The sequence below is a fragment of the Staurois parvus genome, unplaced genomic scaffold (genome assembly GCF_062004578.1).
Source record: "Staurois parvus isolate SC_StPar_1 unplaced genomic scaffold, SC_StPar_1.0 ptg000354l, whole genome shotgun sequence".
Classification (NCBI taxonomy): domain Eukaryota; kingdom Metazoa; phylum Chordata; class Amphibia; order Anura; family Ranidae; genus Staurois; species Staurois parvus.
Window position 1 is genome coordinate 6,178,310 of NW_028318150.1, and position 26,045 is coordinate 6,204,354.

At 41.3% G+C, this 26,045-nt stretch overlaps 1 protein-coding gene across 1 annotated transcript in view; it reads right to left on the bottom strand.

Annotated features, from left to right (window-relative positions):
* MAN2A1 (mannosidase alpha class 2A member 1) overlaps positions 1–26,045 on the bottom strand; it is a 167,673-nt gene that overhangs the window by 11,533 nt on the left and 130,095 nt on the right. Inside the window, exons 17-21 of the mRNA XM_089684746.1 lie at positions 17,889–18,022; positions 9,371–9,512; positions 7,354–7,487; positions 5,896–6,090; positions 816–920 (exon numbers count right to left, since the gene is read on the bottom strand). Coding sequence (XP_089540872.1) covers positions 816–920; positions 5,896–6,090; positions 7,354–7,487; positions 9,371–9,512; positions 17,889–18,022 — 710 coding nt within the window. The remainder of the gene's footprint in view (positions 1–815; positions 921–5,895; positions 6,091–7,353; positions 7,488–9,370; positions 9,513–17,888; positions 18,023–26,045) is intronic.

The window sequence follows — 26,045 nt, forward strand, 5'->3', positions numbered from 1 at the left end:
CCATGACTCCTGTGAGATGGAAGTGGTCTCAAGGGCAGGCACCCTAGTCTCGTTATTGGTGCCTTGTTGCATAATGTTCTCTCTTTTTGCAGTAAAAGTTTGAACTGTTGAGCCGATATATCCAAGTCTTCTCTGGTAGGCAGTTGTTTCTGCATTCCCGGGTCCACTTATGAGGAGAGCTCATAGCAACAGAGCAGGTCATTCAGAATGGGCACAGAAGGCGTCTTTGTGTCTCTAGAGGCCATCAAACAGATGGAGGAATAATAGGGAACTTGGGACATCTAGTTCCAGAAATACCATTGGAGAGTCTCTAGTCTCTGATCATGGCAGAGCTGAAGATTCAGTATCATTGTTGGGCAAGTCATTGCTTTCCCAAAGCCAAATGGGAAGAAGACGGAGTCAGCACCATCTTGCTCTGCCTTAATCTTGGTGTTTAAAACCGCAGGCACTCGATACTGTTGGATGTTAGTGTTTACCAAGGTGTCAGAAGGTCTTTGGGATCTTCTCTGTTTAGACATAAGTGTGTTTAGGCATTCGGGGATCAGGATAAGCTAGAAATATTAACTTGGTTAGTGCAGATACTTCTTCATGCTCACATGGTCAACCACCCCCCATGAAGGTTCTTTTTGTATGTGAGACATACATATCTAACCAATGTATTTTAGGCCTTCGAAACAAACATTTAAAACTTTACATTTTAGAATTAGATTTAGTGGCTCTGCTACATGCAGCATACATGTTTAGCTAAGACCTACAGTTCACAAAAGCTAAGGTATCAGAAAAAAATTGCAGTTCTCTTCTCTGAAGTGAAATACCTTTCCCTGAGATGTAGAGCAGAAAAGCCCAAGTTCTTTATTTGCAAACATGCAGTCAAATCCTTTCCTATGCAAAATCAGTGCTGCCTCTTCTGATGGCCCCACCTGAATGCAAGCATAAAGACATTAGTTTAGAAATATTCTTTTGACACAACAGTGGCATTCATTTTTATTTACAATATATTTATAACAAATGGCATGCCAAAAAAGCATAACTAATTTTTTTTGCATAGTTCAAATGAAACTAAACAAATCTATGCCTTAGAGATAAATTTAAACTGCCCACCTATATTTCACTACACAGTCATACATGGCAGTAATCAATACAGAAAACAGCATGGTACAGAAAAATGCCAGTCATAAGTGGAAAACAGAATTACGGTTTAAAATTGTGTCAAGCTAAGAAACTGAGGCTGCTGATAAAATTTTTGGAAGCTTAAAATAAAACTACTATCTTGCTTGGTAACCTAGACCACTAGCTATAGAAAACACATAACATCAACCCAAAGGACTAACCTGCTAAAACTGGTCAACGTTAGAAGAGAGCTAAAATATAGCAGGAAAAACAAAAAAAAATAGAGAATAGAAGTGAGGAAAGTCTGCTGCCCTGGAAGATTACTGAAAACGGAGTTAAATAGCAAAACTAAAGACCTAGATTATGCAATTTTCTAATTCGGTCATAAAAAGTAGGTTTTCCTAACTGATCAGGGCTGCAGGTAATAGCAATCAAGGTGGTTCAGAACCCAAAATAAAAATTTAATATAAAAGCAGATTAGATGTTGAGGCTGCATTCATTTTCTTTTTTTTTTTCACGTGTAAACCTGGTCATACAATTTTCTTATTTAATGTCCTTTATATTTACCATCAACTATGTAGTACAAGGGTTTGCCTGATTGCATACAAATAGAAAGTGTTTTGGTTTGACCTCACTATGTGGTTTTAGTAAATTTAAAGGAAAATTGTACAAGAAAATTGTATAATGTATGGCCTGCCTAACATTTCTTGCTATAGGTTGACTACATACAATCAACATAATCGAACGGTAAAAAAAAAAAAAAAAAAGCAGCTGAAAAGATTTCTGATAAGATCAACACTTATTTTTACATTACGTCTTCCCGCCAGCTGTCTGCAATACATGCAGCCTCTGGGTGGGCTTTAAGGCAGCCGCATATATGCATCCATAATGAAGGGTTTTCTGGTTTGAAAGCACGCTCATTGCGTGATCCTAGCAAAATAACTAAAATGTCACAGAAAGCTCCTTATGCATATTTGCAATTAGGAGCTTCTGATCATGTGACCGCTGTGGCAGCCAATCACAGCGGTCATATGATTGGAATGCCTGGCACCGTGAACCGTTTAGGAAATATTCACATGCGTAGCAGCCGGTGATGTCTCAGGTACATACACATTGCACTCTGGATAGATGGCACTCTCGTGTGTTGTCCATTCACAGCGCTGTGCTGCGATCATGACTCCTGTGCACATGTGCAGTAGTGACATCATCATGGCCAGACCATTGAAATGGCTGGAGAGCGTGAACCCGTAAGGAAGACCAGGTGAAGATTAAAGCCCTGTCAGTGGTGACAGCATGCCCTAGAGGGATCTGCTTTACAAGTAAGTTGTGCTAGTATGCGGTGCATAACTAGCACACTATGACATTAACCTGCAATGGGACCTTTTACAAAATAAAAAAAAAAAAAAAAGTGCTTTTATTGTTTTTTTTTTTTTTAACACTACAGCTTGTAAAGCACTGCACCTGTGCACATCAAATTGGGGGCACAGTGCCAGGGTGCTTCAGAATGCTTCATACGGGCAGCCAATTACTGAGTTGCAGGAAGAAATTAATGAACTAAAAGAGTGATCACCAGAAACCTTGCAGTTCATGGAGAACAAGCCATCTGCTGTGGTGGATGACTGTACTTATAGTTCACTCAATCACAGATCTCTGTGAATGACTGATTTATATTCAAATTGTGACAGTGGGTGTGTGGAAAGGTTTCCCTGCCAGCCGTCACAGTGGGGGTGGGGGGGTTTATGGCAGGTGCTGTGGGCAGGCGCATTATTATAAAATGTTCCATCCTAAATACGGGTGTAATATGTAAAAAAGGCAGACTTTAAAGATACTTTTGTTGAAAGACAAGGAGAGCATGTTAATTATGCAATCCGTGAATTCCTGGGAAAGCTGATACAGGATCTCATGCAGGTTGATGCTGGTCACCAAACACTGCTTTTTTAAAATGATTTGTATGTGTAAGCCTAGATCTGTTACTAAAATAAAGTTAGTGGTTGCCTACAGTTAATTCTTTTAGACTGAAAAGATCTGCAAGCCAGGCTCTCTCCAATAGATCTGACTCAAGAAAACTTCCAGATGTTCCTCATTATTGCAGATACTGTATCAAAAATTCTCCTACTTTGAAGAAAAGACCCAGAGTCTGCCTGTTGTACAACTTGAGATTTCATAGACTGGTTTCTGCCAAGACAAGGATGAGAGAAGGATAGTGCAGTTCCTCGGAGCAAATTTGAGCTAACTGGGGTGCTGATATAATTGAAAAAGTAAAAAAAAAAAATGCTACTTCTAGTCTGAGTACTGCCTTTGGAGATTGCAAGAGTCCAATAAACTAGAATAAGGAACTTTCACAGTTTAGATTAGAAAAAAAAAAATTACAATATTAAAATTTAATACTTGCTCAGAGTCCATCTTTAAAGTTTATGTGTAACCGAAACATTTCTACCCGGTTGTTTATTTTTGTCCCTCTGGGCATTTAAAAATGAGAGGAAAAATCTCTAAAAGTGAAAAAATCCAAAGTTACATAGCTGCTACCTGAACAAGTTTCCTCACTGGAAGATCTCTTGCCTCTTTTCAGAGACACTTTGGATTTCCCATCTCTTTAGCAAAAAATATATATACAGTATTGTGCAAAGTTTTAGGCATGTAAGCAGTTTGCTTATGCTAGCCTATATAGGTGCTGCCCCAGACGGGAGGGCCAGGGTTAATGTTATTTCCAGGGTTTTCCTTGGTGGGCTTTCTTGGGTCCGACCCACTGATCCTGTATCTATAAAAAGGGAGAGTTGTCCGGAGCCTAGGGAGCAGCGTAGTTGCTGGGTATCTGAGTCTTGCATTACAAAAGATCTGGATTCCGTAGTTCGTGGTCTGTGAGCTGGATGTCACCACCGATGCTGGAGTCCAAGGTGACTTATTTGTCAAAGCCTTCCACTATGTACGAAGACTGCTAGTTTTCCCTGAAGACACCAGCTATCAGATTCTGTTGCAAATGGACTTTACCTATGCAGGTATGCCAGGGCAGCATACAAGTCTGAGATAGGGAATAGGGAAGTATGGAAATTACAGTATTGTACTTTGAACTGTGTTATATTTAGAATTTTTAAGTAAAACTTTTGAAACTTTGTCCTTGCCTGGTCTGAATTTACTAAAGCAGTGCAATGCAAGTAACCATCACACAGTCTACAGCTCTGGTCAGTTAGGACACATTGGAGTATGAAGACAGCAAGTGGTTACCAGGGGTAACAGAGGTCCAAGCAAGCAGCCTGTTAAGTGTGTACCTGTGACAGGTGGGGCATCCTTTTGTAGTAAGGGAGTGTTATCGGCATATCCCCCCTAGTGATCTGTCTCCCATAGCAAGGGGAGAAGATCAACGCTCTGGCCTGTACACGGTACAGAAAGAGTTAAGTGACTACAAGCATAGAGCCCGAGCTAGGTGCACAGCGGGTTCCATTCAGTTACTGGGAGTGAGGTAGTGGAGATACACTGGACTGGTGGAGTGGGCAAAGGCTCAGCATGTTTCTCCTAAGTGCCTCAAGTTACAGTGAAGTTGTACACTGACACGCCAAATATCAAAGCATAGGTACCCCAAATGTGAGGCAGCGATCCTGCTCTTGATGCCTAGCATAACCTAAAACCACCCACCCACCCCCCGGTAGGCCTCCTATGTGCCCCATATTTGGCACCCAACTAGGAGGGAAACATGGAAGAAGTCTCACCTGCCTACTACTGCAACCTACCTAGCCAACAGGCAGGTGTGCAAAAAAAAAAATGCTGTAAATTAAGAAAGCTTTCAGAAATAGAAGTGTTAATAGTTTATTTTTTTCAATTAACTAAATGAGTTAAGAAAAAGTAAATGAACAGAAACAAAATCGAATTAAAATCAACATTTGGTTTGACCACCCTTTGCCTTCAAACAGCATCAATTATTGGTACACTTGCACACAATTTTTGAGGAATTCTTGTGAAGTTGAAGGAAGGTAAGCATGTTGTGTCTTTCATCCGTTGCATTGTTTCCTTGGCCGAACACAGTGTCTACGTTGCTCCGTTTCTTTGTGCTTCTTCCTCCAATGGGCTTGAACAGAGCATCTTGAAACCCCAGTCTACTTTATAATCTTTGCCTGGGGGAGACCTTGCTAATGCAGTAGAACTACCTTGTGTCGTGTTGCTGTGCTCAGTCTTGCCATGACCTGCGACAGGAAACTGTTCTCCACAACCTCACCTTAGTAGCAAAGTTTGGCTGTTCCTCACTTTTAAGCCTCCTACAGAGCTGTTTGTTTCAGTTAATGACTGTGTTTCAACCTACATATGAAATTGATGATCCTTAACACCTGCTTGGTATAATTGGTTAATAATACACAATACAAAATCCCTGACTTTGTGCAAGTGTAAAAAGTGTGCAAGTGTAAGAATTGGTGCTGATTTTAAGTCACACCTAATATTGATTTGATTTAGATTTTTCTTCTGTTTGCTCGCTTTGCATTTTGCAAATTGATTAAAACAATTAAGATACATATTTTGAAAGCATTCTTACTTTACAGCATTTCTTCACACCTGCCTAAAACTTTTACATAGTACTGTACATAAATATGAGACTACCTGCTTTCCCTTCAAAAGGAACCATTAATAGGAGCACATCAGTTATAACAAACTGTAACACCCTCCAAATGCTTTTCTACATTCTAAACTGCAATTAAGAACTCTATATAGAAGAATGTATGATCCTTCTATTGGTTCATTTGTTAAATTCCAACAGACTAATCACAATGTAAACCTAGTCCTGTATGATCTGTGACATACCTTTGCTTGAATAGTTCGCAAATTAACTAAGTGAACATCACAAGGCATTGAAGACATGAGAGGAGAGAAGGCATCTAGTAGTGGGGGAGCATCAGTGTCCATCATTGCAGCCATTGAGATTACCGGTTGGTTTAAGGTGGTTGATGTTATATGACTCAAAAGGGATGGGTAACTGACAGCTCTTTTGTCTTCACCCTGTAGAGGAAAATAAAGGTTACAGGAAAAAATCTTTAGCAAAAATGCAATGACTGAGCTGCCTGAGAATGCAAATATTATACAAGAGCTCCTGATTTTTCCAAAAAAAAAAGAAAAGCTAGACCCTTACAGTGAAGCAGAAGCTGTTGGAGAAGACAATTTTAATATTATGCTGCATTACCACTAATGTACAAAACTAACAATGTCCTGAGGCAGCACTTGATGATCCAAGATCTTAAAGTCTGCACTTGTCCTCCAACTTGGATAGAAGTCCACCACAATGCAGACCTCGTCTGTCACCAGCCATGTCCTGCAGGAACTTTTGTGCATCTCAGAGGTGAATGCAGGTTCACAGTCCATATGGGGTGAACTTCATGATCTACAAGGCAGTCTAAGAGCAGAGAATTGTTTCTGCAAACCTTTATGCAGTCTTCTGATTGATCCACAAGTTGCAGTCTTGCCCTACATTCCCATATCCTTCAATTGAGTGGCCATCTCTGTAGCAATACCGAATTACACTCCTTTTCCAGGTATTCAATCTCCCTAGACATACAGAAAGATTTCTGCAATCTATAGGAAGTTTAAAGTTCCATTTAATATCTTTTGATTAGGGATTTGTTCGTTTCAGATGCTTATGCTCACATCAGGTTTACATTAAGCATTGTTTCTTCTCTAGTTTTCCAATAGCACTGCACTACAAAGTGATTTTTGTTCCTATAGTGTTAGCTGAATATCATTAAAGTCCCTTAGAGTACACTTGAAACTTACTAAATAACATACTCCTAATGCACTGTGCCCTGCCTGTTTTTTTGCAATGCTGCATCGGTGTATAGCCTACATGCAGACATCCAGATTTGTTACTTAGTGCCCACTTCCGTTTTATAGACCAGTTTTGGAAAGCAATACTGTTTGGCTACAATTCAAAGTCTATGTTGTGCCAATGATATCAAAAACCAAAATCAAAAAGTATCAGCATTGTGGAGAAAAGTTAGCTTGCAAATAAAAGCTAGATGTGAATTAGATTTGGTGTTCATGGTCAGATTGTTTTTTTTAACTTAGGGGAAATGTGAAATTAAGATATGAAAAGGTATTTAATTTGGTAGAGCACACATTCATTCTGTAAATGCTTTATGAAATTACAGAGAGAAACTGGGCATGTGCTTGTTACCAGATGGGAAGTTAAATGAAAGTATGTGCTTCCTATTGCAATCTCTACTGCACCCTTTGCTACAGAGTACATGCAAGGCAAATATGCTTACAAACCTCATGTATTCCAGTCCTTTGCTCTAAAAGAAGCCTGAATAAATTAAATGTGATTTTGTTATCTTGAAGACCTTGCCCAAGACCACGATTATCATCCTGCATCAGTCGACGGTCCATGAACACTTCCAACTGACCTTGGGAGTAAAATGAGGCAATGGTTTACACAATCAAATGTCTGGAAACATTACATTTAAATTATAGTTTAACATTATGTTCCCTTCATTCTCTCCATAAAACAGATAGAGATGTCAGGCTTAATATGCATTGTGAAGCTTGCAATAAAACAAAAGAAGCGAAACAGCCAGCAGCTTAGAAAAGAGCAATTTTTTCCCATCTCTGCAGACATGTCTGTTAGGCTAATCTGGCTTTTAGGGAGCCAATAACGTTCAGCTGTCAGCAGTATTTCACCAATTTTGGAACTGCCTACAAGACCAGGCACAAGACACTTTACCATACAAAATATTATATACCCCTTACATTATACTCCACCTCCTTGAAAGGTATGACACCCTCTTTTCTGGAAAGCAGTAAAAATCTATTTGTATTGGAAGTAAAGTATGTAAAGTAGAAATTATGGTGCTAGAGGCTGGCCCAAGAAAACATTTTTTTTCTCCCCATCAAATTATGTTCTCAGATATGGGGGTTTTCTTACTATTGTACTATCAACTACCAAGCAAAAGAGATAAAACGAAATGTAGGAAAATGGGAAACATGGGTAAAAGCTCTTAAAACAAAAATGTGATATGAAATTCAAACTGTAACCATGATCACTGTATGAAATAGTTAAAGTGGTTCTAAACTCAAAACACTTTTTACCACAACGCATTCACTGGCATGGCTTGCTGGTGCTGCAGGTGTCTATCAGCAAGCACTCGGCTTGCTAAGGGGGCACCCAAAGGAAGAAGGATCAGGGGACCACCATACAGGAGGTAACGGACTGTTCTGTGCAATAGCATTGCACAGAGCAGGCAAGTATAACATCTTTTTTATTTTAAGACAAAAAAAAATGTAACCTTTAATATTACTTTATTACCAAAAACAGTTGATTCTTGAGCAATTTTATAAAAGTAAGGAGACAGGCAATAGTCACTTTCTCCATTGTTAACATGCAAAAATGCTGTAAAGGTGGCTGTCTGATGGGTTTGTAACCAATAAACAGAAATTAATACTTGCAGACTGACTTTTTCACACAATCAATATTTAAGATAAGGGACACAGGAAGCAAATGAGTTCAGTCAAATCCATCACAAATTGATCAACAACTACTGATAAGAAACTGAGAAAACAAAATCTTGTTGAAAGGTGATCATTAACCCAATGAACCCACACAGAAGTATTTCCAGCATACAACTAAAATAAATGGATATGTGCATAAAAAGAGGAGATTTAGTAAGGTTTCATAGTGGTGTAATCTTGAAAATGAGAAATAATGCAGACTTTAGAAGAATATAAAAGCAGGTGTTAATATATTTCCCTTATTTGCTAGGAACACAACACTTCATACATATGGCACTTACATCAATCCCTGCTCTGGCAGAACTATGCTGCTCCTACTTCATTCCTATAGACCTGGACTTTAAAGAACCAGATTTAAGCACAAATCAATCTATCAGTAAAGATATAGATTAAGGATTACCCTGAAGAAACTCATACATTAATCTCATAGGAGTATACTACTTTCTTCCCAAAATCTATTTATATATTTGTAGGCTTTTTCACCTGAAAATGACTGCACAAAGTTACAACTGTCACTAAATAAAATAATAAAACATAACTGATGGAAAACCACAGCTTTATAGCCCAAATCCTGTAAATAAAAAAACATTTAATTGTAGTAGTACTGTAATCCTTGCTAAATTCAGGCAGTACCATTAAAATAATTTGAAATGAATAAACATTCATTTCCAATTCATTAAAAAGGCTATTACCTTAGCCAAAGTCACTTCTAGAAAACAAACCTGGTCAAAGCATAAAAGTCAGGCAGTATAGCATAAATCAAATACTATTATCTACTCACCATTTCTCAAACTGGCAATGCCAAGAGGCTGTGCAGCATGCAGCGTTAATCGATTGAAAATGTCCTGAATATAAGCCATTGTGCTCATTGGATAAACATTAGCCTGAAGAGGTAATTTGTTCAAAGTTTGGCGTGGCTGGATCTGTGAATGATTAGGACCACAATCACAAACATTGTATTAAAATAAATAAATACACACACACACACACATATATATATATATATATATATATATATATATATATATATATATATATATATATATATAGATAGATAGTGGAAGTGATGTAATATTCTTTTGCTACCGCTGTGTGATGAGACACCTAGCTAACAGGTGGGAAGTCTCACGTTCGTCATGCACTGCGTGCACTGCTATTAATACGGAGTCATGTCAGAGCTTACGGAGCTTCAAAGAGGGCAAATTGTTGGTGCCCGCTTGGATTGTGCCTCTGTGACTGAAGTTGCCAAATTATTCGCGTGTTGTGAGGTACAGTATCAAAGGTTATGACGGCATATACAGTTTCCCGGGATCACACTGTCTGATAGCGCAAGTGCGGTCAACATGGTCAACTGATCGAAAGAAACAGAAGGACATTGCGCAGGATTGTGACCTGGATAAGAAAAAGACTGCTGCAATAGTCACTGCAGAGTTCAATCTCAGTCCCATGAGGCAGGGGAGCACAGTCCCATGAGGCAGGTCATTTTTCTAGCTGTCCTGAGACAGCTTGCACTCCTCCAATGATCAGACTCATGCTCACATGTCACCCCCCTCCAACTTGCACAACCATTCACTGGGAAGACCAGTGTGCTGCTGCTTTCCCTACCCCAGTTCTCCAATCTCCTTATGCAGCTGAGAAATGAGGGTGTGTGATCACTAATATAAAAGAGGGGAAAATAGGCTTATAATGTTTTTTTTATATGTATACACAAATGTTTTGCCTTTCATTTCTATTTTAAACTGAATGCATTGTTTTACAAGGTGAGGGTTTCGCATATACTGAAAGAAAACTTGTGCTTTGCCTATGCAGGGCAAGGCAACAGGTTTTCTTTAACCTCCCTAGCGGTCTGATTAGGTCAGTATTTCTGTGCTCAAAGCGGTACATTGTTTTCAACGAAAATATGTATTTTTTTTTTATTGTAGACCTGTAATTCTTAGGAATAACTCACTAAAACCTGTCACAAGAGTCTAGTAAAGATCCTGAGTATGATAAAATTTAAAACATGAAATCATAAATTATAATATAATAATCAAAAAATAATAAGTTTAATTCAATCATGTAATCAAACCAAAAACACTGAAATTTGAAATATAGCGCCAAGTTCGCACATCACTGGGCAAAGTCGCAAAATCGTTTTCAGTGTCTGATGATGAATTTCCCCACTAATCATTATCACTCAATTCTGCAAGTGGTTCTAATTTACTATCGCTGTTCTCTAGCCGGTCTAAAACTGCTTTTGACCTAAAAGGGATGCTTTTTGGATGCCATGGACATTTATCAGTTTCCAGGCAGAAAGAAAAGTAAAAATGAAGGCAGGGCACAGGACAAAACACTAGGGACAAAATGTATGTGAAATGCTTTGATACAGTAATGTAATACTATCAAATTTTAGTGTATTAAGTGAATGTCAAATTTTTACATTTTTTAAATTCCCACCGGTTCCAACCCGTAAGTCCCGACACTCGCAGGGAATGGAACCCGGATGCCGGCATCCGCCGGAGGACATGGCCGGGGACACTGCAGGGGAAACATTGCGGGAGCGCAGGACAAGGTAAGTGCTGGAGGGATCCCAGAGCAACGCTGCAGTGAAATCCTCGAGTGTAGCTCGGGGTTACCGCTTCTGGTACTGAAAGTTAACCCCGAGCTACACTCGAGAATACCGCCATGGGGGTTAAAATCTCCTTTTTCAACCGAATATACTCATTTTACTTCACTTTCTGACACCAAGAACAAAGAAAATACCTTGAAATTTAAAGGATAAGTTCACCTTTTGACAAAAATAAAAATACATTTTTTGTTGGTAAAAAAAATGTGCATTTATTATTTTTGTTGCAGGAGCCTGTAAAGCAGTGCACCAGTAATCAGCAGATCGCTGGTGCCATGCAGGTCTCCTGGAGACCTGTCAGTATATCTGCTTGCCCGTACATCCCGTACAGCAGCAGCTGCAGCACTGGGAACATGTTACATGTTCCAGCCTATGAAACATGCCAAAGGTGAAGTTATCCTTTAAGGTATAAAGGGCCATGTAACTTGCTCCTCTTCCTGTCATGTGACAGCTTTGTTGCTTGCCCCAGCACTATCACAAAGTGAGAAGGAAAGTCCTCGGCCCTGTGTAAGCTTCAGTTAGAGTGACTGCTTACAAAAGGATTTGTTTCCTGGCAGTCAAAGGCTAAATGGAGAAACAGTGAGGATGTGTTGCTGCAGAGGGGACAATAAAGCAAACCTGTTGCTTTACCCTGCATGTGCAAAGCACAGGTTTACATAAATCGTCCTCTTATCTTAGCAAATATGTTCAGATTTATCATACAGACTGCACTACATGCAGTAGTGACCATTTTCAATCAATTGCTCATTTCTCCCGTTTAAAGTTTGCAAAGTCACAAGGACTGATTAAAGCAGTGGGAAGAAAAAGTTAGTCTTTACTATTTTAACTGCACCAGGAACATTAAAACAAAAATGTAATTAAAGTTATCGCAAGAAATGGCAAAATCTGCAATTTCTTTTTTACCAGTTTTACCTATTCAGTTCCAGAGTGGGTTGAGTAAGCAGGTTATTTAACAGCACAGATGACTTGTATCTCATTTGGCAGTCCATGCATAAATATATGGGCAGTCAATGAGCTTAGCAGCAGTACCATCACCAGCTTGGGAAGGTTTTATGCAATAGCATGGCATAAGATCTTTTGAAAATGTCAGTAATCATGCTGCAAGTTTTTATTAATGTAATACAATCACGTAGTACATGTAAAGTCTGTTTACTTTGCCAGCCCCCCACTTCCTTGCTGAAACTCAGGAAATAAAGTTACAAAATAAATAAAAAATCTATTATACTAACATTGCCTCTGGATTTTCTGTTGCAGCGGGCGACATCATTATACTCTGAAGAGGTCCTGGTGAACAGAGAGTACTTCAAATTTCATGAGAGGGTGCTTTTTGCACATAGGGAGCACCTGCTCAATGAGATTTGAAGTAATCTACATTCTCCAGATCTAGCCGGAAAATAAAAAGGATATCCACTTTGCCTAGGCACCACTGGCAGAGGCTAGGGGAGAGGTGAATTTAATATAACATTTTTATCCCCTTCAAGACACTTAAGGGGTTATTTACAAAAACTGGAGTGTGTAAAATATGGTGCATAGAAAGGAATCAGCTTCCAGGTTTTGTCAAGGCTTATTTGAACAAACTGAGTTTAGAAGCTGATTGGCTACCATACATAGCTGCACCAGATTCTGAGTGCTCCAGTTTTAGTAAATGTATACAGCCATTTTGCCCTACAAAAGGTATGGTAACAATGTCTCTTTGTGTATGTGTATATTGAACATCTCTAAGGAAAACACGCATTGTGAGGTTACAGATTTTGACTGAATTCACACCTTTGCGGTTTTACCCAATGCGTTTTCCACTGAAATAAGTTAAAATGCTAACAAATTCAAGTTAACACATTAAAATGCAGGTCAGCACACATCAATGAATATCATGAGGTATATCACTTGTTGCATGCACTAGGGCACATATTGATGTGCTATTTAAAGTGCATTGTCACACTGTTAACGTGTGCCGACATGTACTTCCCATTGATTTCCAAGCATCAAGCAAAAAACACTTAACTGTATTTCCATGAATTTCCAGGACAGCTTCACTTGAGATAGGCTCCTCCCACCAGGAAACACCTGATCCACTTTTTCCTAAATTCCTGTACTGCGAATCCTAATTCCCAGGGATTCGCAGTACAGGAATATAAACGAAGGCCTAAGATAAAGCACAAAGATAACAGTAGGAACAACATATGTCTAGTCCATTAAATGACGGAACGCCAGCATGTGACTATACAGTACTCGGGAGGGAGCTACGCTGTCCTGGAAGATTCCTGGAAATACAGTTAACAGGTAAATAACTGCATTTTCCCAAGTCATCTTCCAAGACAGCTTCACATGAGAGGATTGAATAGGAATACGTAAATTAGCACGGTACTGCCGCTTGCAAGACCTTCCTGCCAAACACCTGGTCCTTGTTGGTGATCAGGTCCAACTGGTAGTGACTGGCGAAGGTGCTAGAGCTGGACCATGTTGCAGCCCTGCAGATCTGTCCGGGTGAGGCGCCAGCTCTCTCTGCCCACATAGCTGCAGTGGCCCTAGTTGAGTGCGCTGTCAAGCCAGGTGGTGGCGCCACGACGAAGATTTGTATCCTTCTGAGATGGCTTCTTTTATCCATCTTGCGATGGTGCCTTTAGAGGCATTGTATCCCTTATTTGGTCCTTGAAATAAGACCAAGAGGCTGGACGAGAACCTCCATGCTTTAGTGCGCTCGATGTAAGCAATTAGGCATCTTCTTACATCAATTTTGTTGTAGTCTATTTCTTTGGCAATGCTCAGGCTCCCGCCTGAGACATCTGTATTTTCTGTACCATTCTTGGTAGTAGTCTGAATGGTGGAAGAGCATAAAGGAGGTTCTTCTCCCATGGCTGGGCCAGTGCATCTGTCCCTGCACTTTGAGGTTCTCTTTGAAGGCAGAAGTACTTCCCTAGTTTTGCGTTCCTTCTGTTGGTGAAGAGATCTATGGAGGGAGTGCCCCATCTGCTGCAGATCTGGGCGAACGCTGTGCGACTGAAGCACCATTCTGACTGGTTGATTTCCTCTTGGCTCAGCTGGTCCGCTAACAGGTTTAGATCTCCCTTCAGATATACTGCCATGATTGATTTCAGTTTTTTTCTGCCCAGCTTAGGAGGGTTTCTGCCAATTCCATTAGTTTTGGGGACCTTGTACCCCCTTGCCTGCTCAAGTATGCGGCAGCCGTCATGTTGTCTGACAGGATCTGAATCTCTTTCCCTTCTATTTTCTCCTGAAAGGCCGTGAGCGCTTTGAAAACTCCCTGAAGTTTGATGACCTTTTTGCGGTTTCTAGGTCCCACTTGTCAGGCAGCCCTCCATGTGTGCGCCCCACCCCCCATATGCTTGCATCTGTAGTGATTTTTGTTGGGTTGGATTGTTTCCATCTTCTCCCATCTCCCAGCATGTGAATGTTTCCCCACCACTCCAACGACTCTCACTTTGCGTCTGAGGTGAATGCTAGAATCCAGAGATGCTTGGCTGCCGTCCCAGTGAGAGAAGACACAATTTTGTATCGTTCTGGAGTGTAGTTGCGCCCATTGTACCCCCCGGTATGACTGCGGTCATGTGGCCCATGAGCTTCATAGTGTTTCTGATTGTGCAAATTGGCCTCATGTCTTGTACTCTGAGCACTTTATCTGGTGTTCGGTATAAGCAGGTGCTTGTGGAATCCAGAACGTATCCCAAATATGTGATTCTGTTGGAAGGGACTAACTGTGATTTCTCTGTATTTATTAGCCACCCTAGGGTTTCCAAGAAGATATTGTATATTCCACATGGCATTTCAGAGCTCTTTCCGTGTCCGCAAACAAGAGTAGGTCGTCCAAGTAGGGGATAATGTTTATCCCTTCTAGCCTCAAGGCTTGCAGAGGTTCCGCTAGAATTTTCGTAAAATATCCTTGGCGCTGAAGAAGACAGACCGAAGGGAAGTGCGTTGAATTGGAACAAGATTGTTCTGTTCTTGCCCTTAAGCGTGAACCTTAGGAACTTCCTTGACTCTTCCCTTATCGGGATGTGAAGGTATGTGTCCTTTAGGTCTATTGATGCTATGAATACTCCGGGAGGGAGGATTTCTTTCGTCATGTAGATCGTCTCCATTTGAAATTTTCTGGGTTTTACAAATTCGTTCACTTTCTTTAGGTTGAGTATGATTCTGTATTTCCCAGATGTCTTCCTTCTTAGAAAAAAATGGGAGTAGAATCCCCTTCCCTTTTCTTCTTCCTCCAACTGACTGACCATGTTCTGTTGGAGCATTTCTTCCAGGAGGTTCACAAGTGCACCCACCTTTCCCTCCTACCTTGGCAGTGGAGTCGCAAGGAACCTGTGAGGGGGGAGTTATGAAAATTCTATCCTGTAGGCGTTTCAAAAACATTTTCAGTCCCGCTAGCCTGCTGGGAACTGGAAATCCATTCCTTTTGTCGTCAGACCTCTTGAGGACCGAAGTCAGTTCTGGCCCGAAAAAGAGGTTTCCCTCGAGGGGCAGGCAGCAAAGTCTGGATTTGGAAGCAATGTCCCCTTGCCAGGATTTCAACCAAATGGCTCTTCGGGCTGAGTTTATGAGCGCAGTTGATCTTGCTGTGTATTTGATGGTTTCAGCTGATGCGTCTGCAACAAAGGCCACTGCTTTTTCCAAAACCAGTAGTGATTTAAGAACTTCTTCTGCCGGTGTGCCTTGTTCAAGGTGAGAGCGGAGCTGGCCAAGACATATGTCTAGGGTTCTGGAAACGCAGGTTGTTGCTATTGCTGATTTAACGTTAACTGTAGAAGCTTCCCACGCTCTTCTGAGGAATGTGTCGACCTTGCGGTCAATTGGGTCCTTTAGGGAGCCCCCATCTTTGAAGGATAGATCCGTGGATTTTGATTTATTTGACAGGGGGAACATCCGGTTGTTCCTCTTCTAGGTCTGGAGTGTAGATTAAGTTCAAGAGGCCTTCTTTATCTTCTACTGGAAAAAGGAACCTTTGCGACTTGTGATCCTGTTCTTCCATCTCGCCTTCCTCAGAGTTGGAAAGTTCCTTTTCTCAGTCCGCGAGAGTGCCTTGGTCCTGTTTCCTCTTCTTGACCGGTGGGGAAATGCCTGAGGTGCCGGGTTGAGACCAGTCTGGGGTCGGTTCCTGCATTTGTTCCCTAAAGTTTAGGACATCTCCTGAGTCCTGTTTTTTAGGAAATCTCTGAAGAGGGACCCCGACTCTTTTTTGATCAGCTTATCGATGCACTCCTGACACAGCTGCTTTTTCCAAGCACTAGTGAGTTTCTTTCTGCAGGTAGTGCACTCTCTCTTTGTCTCACAGAAAGCCTCCTTTTTCTTCCTATCCTCCTCCAGTGGGCCCATCTAAGGGAAACACAAGATATAGGCCTTGTGTAAGCCAAGGGCTCCCACTGGCAGATATAGAGATTCCTGTGCTGCCGAAGAGAGAGGGAAAGAGAGGGATGGAGAGGGGAGAATGCCACGTACCCCCTTGGGGGGCCCGCTCACCCCCCCTTGAGACAGCAGAGAGGAGGAAGAATGAGGGGAACAGAGAAGGGGGTCATGCCAGCCGACAGGCTCCTACCTTGCTGCTGGCCTCCCCCAGTTCAGACAGATCCGCCTCCATTCTGGCTGTATTCCCACCCTTCGCATGGCTGTGTTCCCCCTCCCCCAGGTCCAGTTGCGCCAACCTTCCCTCACGGCCTCAGTAGGAGAGGCGGCCATGGACATAAACTTGCGGACCGCCGCCCATATCCAGGATGGCTGTGGTCCACTTCCTGTTCCTCAGGCACAGACATGATGCTCGTGGATCCCGGGCTTGACGTCAGCGACCTGCACCTCCTCACCGGAGATGTTGGCGTGCAGCGGAGGAAGGTAGGCTTTACCCAACAGGGTAGCGTTCCCTTCCCAAACAGGTCGGCAGAGCAGGCTCTATCACCCCTGGTGAGCCCCACAGGACCATAGAAGAGGGGTGTTGTCTCCCCCAATCTCCAAAAAAAATCTGTCTAGGGAACCCTGAATAAGGCCACCTTGCAAGGCCCCTGCCTTGCTGTGAAGAAGAGGGAGGGATAGCCCCATCCAGAAGGCCTCTGTACCCCGCCAGACGGCCATAAAAAAACAAAAACTGGGAGTAGTTCCTGGTCCGGAGGAAACACTTATACTGAGGATCCCTGAAGAGAGAGGCTACTTATTGGGAAAAAGTGGATCAGGTGTTTCTTGGTGGGAGGAGCCTCTCTCTCATGTGCAGCTGTCCTGGAAGATGACTTGGGAAAATATGAATGGGCCCTTAAAGTAAATGCATGTATATTTGTCACAGGGGCGGATTCAAAGGGCTGGTATATGTTATATGGTATCTTTGTTTTCATAGAATCCTCTGCAGATTTCCCAAAGCTTTCATGTAGTTAGGTGACAATTTTAGATACAAAAATGGTACTTTAGTGAAATTCTTTAATACGCCTATAAGGAGGTTGAATTGAAGGATATAGATTACTTTGTGAGATTCAGATTACTCCTGCACATTAAGACACGTCTGCCTATTATTACAAGAGGAAAAACTGATTTACCAAACAAAATATATGTTTTAAGAAAGAAATCTTGACTAAATACGCAGAGACAAAAGAAAATATATTCATTGAAATGAACCTTTTAACTAATTATTTGCTAAGTGTGTTTTAAAGACATTCCCTCATAATAATGTAATGTGTTCATTTATTTTATTGTAACATACCTGGTATCCATTTAGATCAGAGTAAAACCTATTTTGGCTGTTTATGTCTGAGGATATTCTCATCGCAATTTCACGATTTGATTCTCCTCGAATGTCCAAAATGTTTGTTATTTCTGGAGACTGGCCTTCAAAACCTGTGAAAATAAAAATATCTGATCTGGTAATCTAAAGATATAGTGAGTATTCTAGTGTAAAACAACCCCAAATGTAGCCTTGTTTTCACCTCCAATTCTGGCCCTAATCAGGTAGCTCTGCTCTTCATTCTCCTAGCACAAGGCTAGCATTACAAAGATCAGGAGTAGGTAACTAGTTAGATTTTGGGGACCTCAAATGTGGCCCAGAGTCTACTTCCTATTCTCTTGAATTTTTGATTGTAGGTGTCACTAGGCCAATGTAAGCCCTAAAGAAGTTCAGAGTCTAAAGAACCATCTGGTATTCACCAACACACTGCAAGAGGGATGGATAATGCTACTGAATGTCTACCAGGCTGATGCCCTTGGATACACACAGACTGGCAAAAACTGGAACAATACAAAGTACCTAATCCAGAAGTGAAATTATGGTCAAAGAAAAGCAAGAGGTCAGGGCAGGCAGCAAACAGGAATCAGACTAGGAAACATGTAATAGTCAGGGCAGACAGCTTACTGAAATCAGTCAGTGGCAATCAATTTGGAACAGAAAATAAGGAGCAAAGTCACAATCACTGAAGTCTGGGAAAAGTTACAGAGAGAGATTTTGCTTAACCACTTGTCTACCAGGCACTTTAACCCCCTTCCTGCCCAGGCCAATTTTCAGCTTTCAGCGCTGTCGCACTTTGAATGACAATTGCACGGTCATACAACACTTTGCCCAAACAAAATTTTTTGCATTTTTTGGAGACAGATAGAACTTTATTTTTGTGGTATTTAATCACCACTATTTTTTATTTTTTGCTAAATAAACCAAAAACTGAAATTATTTTTTTTAAAACAGTTTTTTTCTTCGTATCTGTTATAAAATTTTGTAAATGAGTAATTTTTCTCCTCTGATGTGCGCTAATGAGGCTGCAGTGATGGGCACTGATAGATGGCACTGATGGGCATTGACAGGCATCACTGGTGGGCACTGAAAGGCAGTACTCATATGGCAATGATAGGCGGCACTGACTGTCAGTGTTAGGTGACACTGACTGGAACTGTTAGGCGGCACTGATAGGCGGTATTGACTGGCACTGATTGGCAGTACTGACTGGCACTGATTGTAGCAATTGTGTGCACAGATATGGACACGGACAACCATTTTTCTAAGATCCACCATCTTGTGTCATTCTCACTCCAAATCAGTCCCCCTCCCTTTTTGTTGAATGGCATGTGGTCTGTGTGTGTGCTGAGTTCAGGAGTGCACAGGGCACACTGGATACACTTCATGTTTGTAAAACCAATTAGCTGTTTCCATGAGGTCTGCCAGACTCTTGCTCTGGCCTGATCGTAAAGCTATAAATCCGTCAGTCACTGGACATGAAAAGTATTCCGGAGTAGCAGTAAAATGTACATTCCAACAAAATCACTTTTTCATACAAATCCATAACTCCAGACAGGAACAAAAGTACAATAAAACAAAGCATATATTCAGGTAGGACATTTTAATACAAGTCATCTGATACCTTACACCCCTAGATAACGTCTACCCGAGAGCAGAAAGCGATATATTTTTAACCGTCACAGGCAGATATGTCATATCTGGTGTCTGGACGTTCAGCAGATGAATCTGCATATTATCCTACCAGTGGATAGGATGCTACATGTACCTATGGAAGGTTATTAACCATGGTATAAACTGGTGAGGGATTTGGGTCACAGCCTGGGTCTCCACCTAAACCCCCTCCCCAAATGAGGCGATTGGCCCTTGGCTTCAGTAGACACCCCCTGCTGAGGGACTAAAAAACAGGCGGTCAGGCCTGGAGAGGTAAGATGAAGAGATTCTCCCTTTTAACATCAGGAACTAACTTTGGGAGAAAAGGTAACCCTTTTGTTCAGGACACTTGAATCTGCTTAAACCAAGGACTTTGGCAAGTATTCTACCTCCCTAAACATCTTTCTGTTATCTCTCTGTTGTGTTATTGCTCTCTGTATCTAGATATATATATGCTACATCTTTTTCTGTAAATATTTTTATTGCACCATTTTGACCTTTTTAGTAATAAATCCTATTTTCTGAAAAGTGTTGAACTGTTTCTAAAGCTCTTCAATGCAAACTAAAAATCCCTGCCTCTGAAGAGTGCTACTGTGTGTTTTAAAACCTCTGTATACAGACGCTTATTCAAACATCATAGTGTTACTGCTAAGATTTGTGAGTTTCCTCCTTCTCTGTAAAAAGGTGGTGGTGGCAGTGTGAAGGGTTAATTGCGTAATTAACCTGACCCAGTAACAATCGCTCTCAAGCTGTTGGCACCTAGATTGGGGTCCAGTAAGCTGGAAAATCTTTGTGCAGGGTGCAGCTGGGAGTGGCATTGTTACGCAAGTGACAGCGCGGTTTTAGATTGGCTAGTCCTTCAGTCACAAGTTGGTGAGAAGGACTAGGGTCTGACGCTGCGCCCGTCGCACTGATAGTTGGCACTGAGAGGCGGCACTGATGTGCACTGGTAGGCACGGATATGTGGCATTTATGTGCACTGACAGGTGGCATTGTTGGGGCTACACTGACCATCAGGGCACTGATGATCAGTGTAGATGTCCCCTCTGAGGAATGCCGATTACCGGCTCTCCTCTCCTCATGAGCTGTCAGCGTGACAGCTCGCGAGGAGAGAAATGCAGATAACTGGCATTTCCTTATTTACATGCGTTCAGCTGTGATTGGACACAGCTGATCATATGACAGAGCTGAAGTCATGGGCTCTTTCTGCTGATCGCCGCCCCCGGGGGCCCGCACATGCAGTTAGAGTGGGAGGAAGTCATATGATGTCCTCCCAGAACAAGAGAACCACTGCCCATCTGTAATTTACCTATATGAGTGAGCAGAGAAAACACATTCCTTATATTAATTATGAAATTCATATTCAACAAACAGAATGAAACAATCAAAAAACAAAACATGGCAACAAATTAAATGAACCCTGTTTAAAAGTCTGCATACCCGTAGTTCCGAATACTGTGTATTGCCCCCTTTAGCATCAATGACAGCATGCAATATTTTGTAATAGTTGTCTATGAGGCCCCAAATTCTTGCAGGTGGTATTACTTCCCATTCCTCTTGGCAAAATGCCTCCAGGTCATGCAAAGTGTGACAGACCCAACCAGGGCAGGGGTTTTTGGAGGGGGCTAGGGGCAAAAGCTCCTGTCTTGGTTGGGTCTGTCACACAAAGCCTTTGGTCGTCTTGCATGTTTGAGAACTCCCCAGTTTTGCTTGATGATGTTACGGTCAGGAGATCATAATGGCCACTCCAGAACCTTCACCTTTTTCTGCTATAACCACTGGAGGGTCAACTTGGCTTTGTGTTTAAGATCATTGTAATGCTGGAGTGTCCTAGAGAGTCCCATGCACAGAAGAATGCAAATTGTCTGCCAGTATTTGATAACATGCTGCATTCAATTTTCACAAGACTCCCTGTGCCTTTAGAGCTCACACACCCCCAAAACATCAGTGAGTCACCACCATGCTTCACAGTGGGGATAATATTCTTGTCACTAAAGGTCTTGTTGACCCCTCTCCAAGCATAGCGTTTATTGTTGTGATTATAAAGCTCTATTTTAAAAAAAAAAATACCTCCTGACTTCTGAGGTAGAAGGAGTTCTCCTATCTCTCCTCCTGGTTGTGGAGGGAATGCTGGTGAATTTGGCTGCCACTCCTCACACCAATTACAATTTTTTCTTTTCAACTTTTTCACTTTCTTAAATTTCTACTTTAATTTCTGAAATTCAAACTCTGATTACTAGGATTAATTTATTGGATTTTTAGATTCCCTGGATTGAGTTCTCCAATCTCTTGGTTCTCTGGAATTGTCTCACAATCTGCCCCAGCTCGCTGCTGACTCACCTCCGAATCTTCCCTGGATCACCGGACCTCTTTCTTGCTCTTCACTGTGAACAACTGGACATTGTTTTTTCCTTTTCCCTACTGTATCCAGATCTCTGAGTCTTGCCTCTTAGGTGCACTGCACTGCAACAAAAACTGAACTATTTTTTGGCTAAAGGCACATATGATCTCTGCCAGAATACTAAGATTTTATGACCAAAGAGATACATGCATTGTGGCACTGGACAGCGTCTCCTCCTTCCAAGTACCTGTGCTGTATCAATCCCTGCTTATCAGCGTAAAGCTGCAAGACCATCCAGCACTAGCGTTGACCTCAAGTGCCTACTTACACTGAAATGTCATGACTCCACTCTGATTCCCATGGATCCTCAAAGAAAGGCCAAATCAGCGCTCCTGAACACTCGCTCTCCTAATAACAAGGCACTACTTATTCGGAATTAATTGTAGACAATAAGCTGAACCTTCTGTACTTAACTGAAACCTGGTACAACAAAATTTTGGTTTCCTTTTCAACCAACTCACCCCTTCAGGGTACGGTTTGCTTGACCTCCCACATCTCTTGGGCAAAGGTGGAGGAATAATTGGTATTTACAACTTGTCGTACTCTTTATCCCCTGATAACGTACCCTCTTTCTCTTTATTTGAATGCCTTGCTCTCAAGGTCTGTGTGCCCCACTCCTCTGTTATTGTTACTGTTTATCGACCACCTAAATCTAGTAGAGCATTCTTAGTTGAATTTGCTGACATGCTTTCATTTGTATGCCTTGATTCAGTCTTCCACTTTAGCTAAAGATTTTGTGGCTTTACTTGAATGTTTTGACCTAACTCAATTTGTTTGCACCCCCACGCATATCAAAGGACACCCTGAACATTATCACTTCTAATGGCTCTTTTGTCTTTGACTGCTCTTCCTTGACTTTGGACTCTCTGACCACCTAGCTATTCTTTTCAATCTGGAATTCGCAGCTTCTAACACCTCCCTGTCTTGATCTGTTAATTATCACAACTGGGCTACTAATGATCAGCCCAAATTTGCAAATTCTGTTACTTCCTCTCTATCCAGAATCTCCTCCTCCAATAACCCTGTTGACAAAATGGATGCTTTTTATCTTCCCTTGACACCTTTGCACCATTAAAAACTTGAACTGTCTAATTCTCCCGCCCGACTCCATGCTATAATTCTCACTTACGTTCAATGACGGTAGTCTCGCAGAGACCTGAACGTAGGTGGCACGGTTCTTGCTTGACTGTTCACTATCAGGTTTGTAAAGATAATTTGTGTATCTATAAGGGTCAAATTGAGATGGCTAGATCAAATTTTCTCCCATGCCATAGTAAAAAATCCTAGCAACCCTATACAACTCTTTTGCACCATCAATAGATTATTAAAACCTCACAGTCCCTCCAGATTACCAGCCTCAACCCAGCTCTGTAACACATTTTTTTCTCCACAAACATTGAAAACATAAGGAATCAAATTCTCACCTCACCACACGTTTCTTCCATATCACTTCCTGACCCACCCAGTTTTACTGTTTCTTCTATCTCCCACTTCTCTCTACTTAATTCTGCATCTCTGATTAAATTGGCTTCTAAGATGAAATCTTCCACCTTCATACTTGATCCTATTCCCACCTATTTATTTAAATTTTAGTTCTCTATGCACCATTATCCTCAATATCATAAATGACTCCCTTAGCACTGGTTCTGTACCAACGATCCTTAAAACTGCTTTTCTTGCACCGGTACCAAAAAAACCCAACATGGCTCTGGACAATTTAAACAACTTTCACCCCATATCTAACTTACCCTTTCTTGCCAAGATCCTCGAGCAAGTTGTCATATTTCATTTACATAACCACCTGGCTTTAAATAACTTATTTGAACCCATCCAAATAGCAGCACAGAAATTGCCTTGGTCAAAGTAATTAACAACCTGTTCGCTTCTGATTCGGGTTCACTAACTGTTCTTATTCGTCTGGATCTTAGTTCTGCCTTTGATACTGAAAACCACAATCTTTTACTCTCCCACCTTGAAAACATATTTGGAGTCTCAAAATTGGCTCTGAAATGGATTAGGTCATATCTTACTAATCATTGTCACTTTGTTTCTCTTGGCGGATTTCAATCTGAAGTCAGTCAAATCAAGTAAGATGTGACTCAGGGCTCAATCTCAGGTCCCTTACATTTTAGCATTTACATGGTTCCACTTGGCCAACTGCTTAGATCACATGGGCTCAATTATCACTTCTATGTTGACAACATTCAGATATACATCCACACTAAACCAAATTCTACTTTGGCTGTTTCTCTCCTAACTGTATTTACAATATAAAAACTTGGATGGCTCATAATATCCGTCAATTAAACTGTGACAATACGGAATTCATGCTTATTGGCACCTCCCATCCATTGTGTAAGACCAGTCCTGGTAGCCTATCGATGGCAATGTACTTGAGCTGCAGTCTAAATTGAAAACTCTAGGAGAGATATTTGATGCTAGTTTACCTTATTTTACCTTTGATCCATATGTACAATATGTTGTCAGAACATCTTTTTTTCACTTGAGAAACATCACTTGGCTGCATCCTATGCTATCACACACTGTAGCTGAAAAGTTGATCCATACATTTGTGTTCTCCTGACTTGACTATTCCAATGCTCTACTCACTGGTGTACCTAAATCCACTATTAATCAACTACACAACTATAAATCCACTACTAATCAATTGTACAAAATTCTGCAGCCAGAATTCTTACTAGGTCTGGTACAAGTGATCATATTTACTCTATCCTGGATTCCTTATACTGGCTACCCATCATTAAAATCTTCCTGCTCACCTATAAGGCTCTTCATGGCTTGGTGCCCCATTATCTGTTCAACCATTTATCAAGTTACTCAGCCTCCCCGTAATCTCTGCTCCTCAAATTCTGCTCTTCTGTGTGTCCCCTCCACTCACCTACACTTGATGGAAGACAAAGCCTTATCTTGCTATGATCGAAACCTCTTCTCTAAACACATGCAAATCAAATCTTATTTTTTTTAGACAAGCTTTCACTTAATGATCCCTTTTTTTTCCTTTGTTCTATCCTGTGTATTTCTTGTTTGTTTTCTTTGTAAAGTGCTTTGAGAAGCTACCCTTAAAAGGTGCTATATAAAATAAAGTTTATTACAAAAATTCACGATGTCATGATTTCTGCCAGGGTATGCAAACTTTTGAGCACAACTGTACCTGTAAATTCTATATCTTGGAGTACAGTACAGGCATCCTATTCATACATTATGGGTTATAGGCTTGTACTTTTAGGATATTGTACACTGGCAAGGTACCGAGGACACCCCCCACCCCCAACCTAACCCAGGGTGCCTCCCCTACCACCCTACTCTTCTCTGTCCTCTGAGTTCTGTAGCAAGCAATGCAGAGTAACTAGGATAATTTGGGAAGGGTAGCCCTGTGTCCTGTACTTTACTCTAAGATATGGCATTTACAAGTTAAATTTCCTCTAATCTTAATCATACAGAACAGGACACAGGCATCTTATTCATACACTGTGAGGTGTCCCAAAGCAAGGAATATAAGGTTTGCTAATAACTAGGTCTTGAATTCTGCTGCAAGAATCTTGTGGATGTGAAGATTGGATAGCCCCCTGGTAATCCTTTGAAAAAGTATGAACAGAAGACAAGGTGGTGGCCTTACAGATTTGGGCAACAGAGGCTTAGTTCCTAAAGGCCCAAGATACTCCGACAAATCTGATGGAGAGTTCACGTAAGAGCTCAGGTAGAGGTTTATGTTTTAGAGCATGGGTCTACAAACTTTCTGAACAAAGGACCACTTTTCTGTTCTTCTGACTTTCGAGGGGCTGGACTGTAACCAGTGGGAGTGGAAAATGCAGCAGAAATAGTGCCCAATCACTGGTGTCAGTAGAAGGAATAGTGCCCTATTATTGATATCAGTGAGAGGAATAGTGCCCTAACATTGGTGTCAGTGGAATGAATGGCTCCCCAACACTGGTATCAATGAAAGAAAAATTTTCCCCAATACTGGTGTCAGTGGAAGGACCAGGTTCCAACATTGGTGTCAGTGGAAGGACTAATGCTCCAACATTGGTGTCAGTGGCAGGAACAGTGCACCATCGATTTGTATA